Source organism: Cebus imitator, unplaced genomic scaffold, assembly GCF_001604975.1.
Source record: "Cebus imitator isolate Cc_AM_T3 unplaced genomic scaffold, Cebus_imitator-1.0 Scaffold234, whole genome shotgun sequence".
Lineage (NCBI taxonomy): Eukaryota > Metazoa > Chordata > Mammalia > Primates > Cebidae > Cebus > Cebus imitator.
The window spans coordinates 1,876,187-1,881,789 of record NW_016107549.1 but is presented as its reverse complement, the minus strand read 5'-3'; the positions used below and the strand labels follow the sequence as shown (position 1 = coordinate 1,881,789).

The following is a 5,603-nucleotide window of genomic DNA, read 5'->3' as shown; positions in this document are numbered from 1 at the left end:
ACTGCAACCTCTACCTCCCGGGTTCAGGCAATTCTCCTGTCTCAGCCTCCCGAGTAGTTGGGATTACAGGTGCCCGCCATCATGCCTGGCTAATTTTTTTGTACTTTTAGTAGAGATGGGATTTCACTATGTTCACCAGGCTGGTCTTGAACTCCTGACCTTGTGATCTGCCTACATTGGCCTCCCAAAGTGCTGGAACTCCTGACCTCGTGAGCCACTGCACGGGGGCCAGAACTTATGTTATTTTTTGAGACAGGGTCTCACTTTGTCACCCTGGCTGGCGCAGTGGGACAAGCTTGGCTCACTGCAACCTCTGCCTCCTGGGCTCAAGCGATCCTCCTGCCTCAACCCCCAAGTAGTTGGGATTACAGACATGTACCAACATGTCCAGCTAATTTTTTTGTGTTTTTTGTAAAGATGGGGTTCCAACATGTTGCCCAGGATGGTCTCAATCTCCTGAGCTCAGTAGATCCACCCACCTTGGCCTCCCGTGGTGCTAGAAATACAGGTATGAGCCACCACACCTGGCCTATTTTATTATTTTCAGACAGGATTTTGCTCTGTTGCCAGGCTGGAGTACAGTGGCACAATCATAGCTCACTGCAACTTCAAACTCCCCAGCTCAAACAAACCTCCTATCTGGGCCTCCCAAATAGCTGGGACTATGGGTAAACGCCAAGACATCTGGCTAACGTTTTTATTTTTAATAGAGATGAGGTCTGGCTATGTTGCCCAAGCTGATCTCAAACTCCTGGGCTCAAGTAATCCTTCCCCCTAGGCCTCCCAAAGATCTAGGATTAGAGACATGAGCAACAACACCTGGCAAAAGCCGAAGTCTTCCTGTGGGTCCTCATGGCCCTCAAGGTCTGACCTGTCACCTGTTCACCCTGCTTCAGCCAACTGCATTCCTTGTGGCTCCTAGAATTCTGCACACTCTCCTGCCTGAGGGCTTTTGTGCCTGTTATTCTCTGCCCACCTGGATCTCTCTTCCCTCAAATAAACACATGGCTCCCTCCCTCAGGTCAATTCTTAAATGTCGCCTTCATCAGGAACACCTTCCCTGAAACGTCCCTGCCAAAACTGCAAACAACCACCTGCCACCAGTTCTGACATACCTGTCAAGTGTCACCCAGGATCACATTGGGTCCTCATGATTGTCCCAGGAAAGGACACTGAGGCTCAGACCAAGGTCACTTGCACAAGGACACACAATGAGGGGAGTGGTGACGGGAGATCATGAACCTAGGGACCTGCTGACCCAGAGTCCATACAGCTCACCAAGACACTTCAAATTTGTCACAGGAGGAGGAAAATAAATCGAAATGGGGTCTCACCTCATTTTCGATGGTTAAAGGATGGGACCAGGATCTCCTGAGGATGGGCCGGGGTGCGCGGGCCTGGGGCTTCCAGCTAGGCACCTGGGCTACTGAATAGGTGCTGAAGCCCAGGGCAGGCAGTGAGGCTGAGAACAGCAGCTCCGGAGGGTGCGCCTGTCTGTCTGAGCTGGGAAACATCACCATCTTGGATAGAGAAGGAGGGAAACTGAGTCAAGAGTACCTACCCATGGAAAGCCATACATGCATGGAGACAACAAACTCAAGGAAGGCAAAGAGTTCTGAGGTGGGGAAAAGAAATCGGGGTCTGTGTGGTGGGAGGGACAGTCAGATTCCAAAGAAATAATTGCAGAGAATATTCACGAAGTGGAATATCTCCACTGGGAGGGAGGAGAGACTATGGAGTCAGGGAAGTGAAGGAGGAATTAGGGGAAGAAACCTTTAAGGCAGGTTCTTGGAGAAGAGGTTCGGGGGAGGGCGTGTTCTGGAATGAAGGAGATGTCCATAAACGGCAATAAATTTTCCTGGGGTATCTGGGTATTAAAATGAGGGGCTACTCACAGGAGGCAGATGTTCCCAAGCGGGGACTGATATCAAGGGGCAGAGGGAGAAGATAAAAGAGACGGAAAGAGAGGGGAAGAGATATTGATGGGTGGGAGGTATTCATGGAGGCAGGCAGTCTCCACGGGGGAGATGGGGAAATGCTCATTGGGGGAAGGGTTCAAGTGGGGGACTATTCGTTGACTGAGCTCACATCGCTGGGCACAGTCCTGCCATTGGGGTCCTTCACAACGAAAACGCCTTCGCTGACCGGCAGCCGTACCATCCAATTCACCTTCCGCCCGAGGGGGTTATAAATGGTGACCAGGAACTGGGGAGGGAGGGTCAGAGAGGGCAGGGTCACCGCAGGCCTTCTCCAAACCCATCCACTTCGCATAGAAACACCCCTGGGTGGTCCTGGTGCGGTCACGGCCCTTTAGGCCAAGCCCCGTCGAGATGCGTTGGTCTCTGTCCTGACCCAGCTTCACCGCAGCCTCCGTAATCTCACTCCAGTCTTCCAAACAAATTTTTCTTTTTTTTTTTCCCAAACAAATTTTTCAACCACCCCTTCTACAGCCCATCTGCCCGATGCCCACCCCTCCCGTCCCGGCTCACTCGAGCCGCCGTCTGGCTGAGCGGGCAGATGCTGATGTTCAGCTGTCGGCAGAACGTGAAGCGTTCCTTGAAGCCTCTGAGCCGCGCCAGCGCGTTGCTCAGGAGAACCTGCGGAAGAGCGCAAAGGTCCCGGTGGGTTCTGGACTCCTGGCCTGACTCCTCCCCTCCTCTCCCAGGCTCCGCCCCGTTCCGGTCTCTGTTACGACTCCCTCAAGACCCACCCCACAAGCCCGTCTAGCCCAACCCTGCTGCCCTTGACCACGCCCCTTATCTGTCCCCGCCTCTTCTTGCCCACGCCCCGCCTCCTTTTCCCCCTCCAAGGCCCGGTCCCGTTCCTCTGTCCCCACCTCCGCAAACTCCGCCCCCACGAGCCCTTGTAGCCGCGCCCCACGGCTCTCAGCCACGCCTCATACCTATCTCTGTCCCTTCTTTCCCAGGCCCTGGCCCCGCCCCTTCCTGTCTCCGCCCCCTTATCGCCCACGTTTCGCCCCGCCCACCTCGCAGGGCCCCCAGCCTGCCGCCAGCTGGCGCGCGTAGTCGTCGGCCACGTGCTGGCGGGAGGTGCCGGTGACGGCGTCATGATGCTGGAGCACAGCCATCGCCTCATCTGCTGATAGACAATGAGTTCGGCGGGGTACTGCGGGACTCGGCTCAGACCCCAAGGGAAAGCAAAATGTCTGATGCTGGCGGGCAGGGTTCTTAGAGGCTTTAAGAAGGAACTCGAGGGGGGCGACCTAGGGGTGGTTTCCAGCTTCAGCCCCAACTCCTTCCCCTCTTGGGCCCGACACATACTAAGGGGTGCACTCTCTCCTGAGCCATAGGGTCCCACGTTGGCCGCCGGGCCCACCAGCGCCTCCAGCTGGTTGCACACCTGGAGGCAGAAGGGTATGTTGGAGCACCTAGCCTGTCGGGCCTCGGGGCTGCATGCCCCCTCTGGCCTGGCTCTCACCCACCTGCAAGAAGTTGTAGCTGAGACGCTCGTAGCGTTTGAGGGCTGGCCGACTGGAAAAGTAGCCAGTCCAGAACTGGTGGGGGCCATCCGCGTAAGGGAAGAAGTCGTCATGTTTCACTGACCTACAGCAGCAGGGGCATTGAGGGCAGGGTCATGACCCACGTGGCATGCCAACCCCCCCAAGCTCCCCAGTTTCCCCAAATACCAGGTGAGGTTGGCCTTGTTCAGCTCCCAGAGGTAACAAGCCGGGGTGGAGTAGAGAACATGGACACTGCTTCCTTTTGCTTGCTGCTGGGGGAGGCAACGAAGTGAGCCCTCGGGAGTCCACACCTTCCCGGGGGCCCACATTTCCACCGTGTGCACATTCATACATCCCATAGGTTCAGATTCGCTAAATACACATTTGGCATGCAAGCCAGAGGTCAGGTGTGAAAAGGAATTTTGTCCGAACTCAAACATGACCACTAGCCTTTTTAAAAAGGATTTCAGAGATGCAAGAACAAACCTGAAGTTTTACTAAACTTTTACAATAATTGCAACTTTATTATTAAAAACTATTTTGTGGAGAAACTAAGTGTGACATTATAGGGCAGGAATAATTGTTTGCAGCACCGTCAGACTGTTACTAGAAAACAATTTTTATAATGAATGGAGGTTCATTTTCAACTGAGCGGGGTAGAGGAACAAGATGACCTATGTAAGGAAAACGATGTTTGTTTGCATGTGCTATGCCCCCAGTGTACACAGTAGATGCTTAATAAACTTATTTATTTATTTATTTGAGACTGAGTCTCACTCTGTCACGCAGGCTGGAATGCACTGGCTCAGTCTCAGCTCACTGCAATCTCCACCTCTCAGGTTCCAGCGATTCTCCTGCCTCAGTCTCCCGAGTAGCTAGGATTACAGACGAGTGCTGCCACGCCCAGCTAATTTTTTGTATTTTTAGTAGAGACAAAGTTTTGCCATGTTGGCCAGGTTGGTCTTAAACTTTTGTCCTGGCTGGGCGTGGTGGCTCATGCCTGTAATCCCAGCACTTTGGGAGGCTGAGGCGGGCGGATCATGAGGTCAGGGGTTCGAGACCATCCTGACCAACATGGTGAAACCCGGTCTCTACTTAAAAATACAATAATTAGCTGGGCGTGGTGGTGCACACCTGTAATCCCAGCTACTTGGGAGGCTGAGGCAGGAGAATTGCTTGAACCCAGGAGGTGGAGGTTGCGGAGAGTCGAGAGCACGCCATTGCACTCCAGCCTGGGCGACAGAGCAAGACTCCGTCTCAAAAAAAAAAAAAAAAAAACTGTTCTCAAGTGATCTGCCCACCTCGGATTACAGTCCCAGCACTTTGTGAGGCTGAGGCGGGCGGATCACTTGAGGACAGGACTTTGAGACCAGCCTGGAGGACAGGAGTTTGAGACTGGCCTGGCCAACATCATGAAATCCTGTCTCTACTAAAAATACAAAAATTAGCCGGGCATAGTGGTGCCTGCCTGTAGTCCTAGCTACTTGGGAAGCTGAAGCACAAGAATCGCTGGAACCCAGGAGGCTGAGGTTGCAGTAAGCCAAGATCGCACCACTGCACCCCAGCCTGAGTGACAGGGCGAGACTCTGTCTAAAATAAATAAATAAATAAGTTTTTTAAAAAATGGGCCAGGCACGGTGGCTTATGCCTGTAATCCCAGCACTTTGGAAGGCCAAGGCAGGTGAATCACCAGGTCAAGAGACCAAGACCATCCTAGCCAAAAAGATGAAACCCCATCTCTACTAAAAATACAAAAATTAGTGGGCGTGGTGGTGCACACCTGTAGTCTTAGCTACTCCAGAGGCTGAGGCAGGAGAATCACTTGCACCCAGGAAGCAGGGGTTACAGTGAGCTGAGATCACACCACTGCACTCCAACCTGGTGACAGAGCGAGACTCCGTCTCAAAAAGAAAAAAGAAGTAAAAACACATGACATAAAAGAGCTGTTTTGGTGAAACGGCAGTGCAGAGAGCGAGTGGAAGGTGGGGACAGAGATTGCATGGTAGTGTGGACAAGATTGATGGGAAGGGGTGTCTGAGATGGCAGAGGAGAAAGTTTCTGTGCTGCTGAGAGTGACTGTGCACACAGCCACAGCCACAGCCCACTTAGCGCGAAACACTAACACATCTGTGTTGGGTAAAAT

The 5,603-nt window shown here is 53.1% G+C and overlaps 1 protein-coding gene across 4 annotated transcripts in view; it reads right to left on the bottom strand.

Moving 5' to 3' along the window:
* The window catches only part of MAN2B1 (mannosidase alpha class 2B member 1), a 22,464-nt gene that overhangs the window by 8,574 nt on the left and 8,287 nt on the right, over window positions 1-5,603 (bottom strand). For 2 of the 4 annotated variants that reach the window (XM_017497819.2, XM_017497821.1), the window contains exons 8-14: window positions 3,647-3,732; window positions 3,443-3,563; window positions 3,282-3,360; window positions 2,987-3,096; window positions 2,490-2,597; window positions 2,089-2,205; window positions 1,335-1,520 (exon numbers count right to left, since the gene is read on the bottom strand). In XM_017497819.2, coding sequence (XP_017353308.1) covers window positions 1,335-1,520; window positions 2,089-2,205; window positions 2,490-2,597; window positions 2,987-3,096; window positions 3,282-3,360; window positions 3,443-3,563; window positions 3,647-3,732 — 807 coding nt within the window. The remainder of the gene's footprint in view (window positions 1-1,334; window positions 1,521-2,088; window positions 2,206-2,489; window positions 2,598-2,986; window positions 3,097-3,281; window positions 3,361-3,442; window positions 3,564-3,646; window positions 3,733-5,603) is intronic. The other 2 variants (XM_017497820.2, XM_017497822.2) reach the window with 1 other exon arrangement.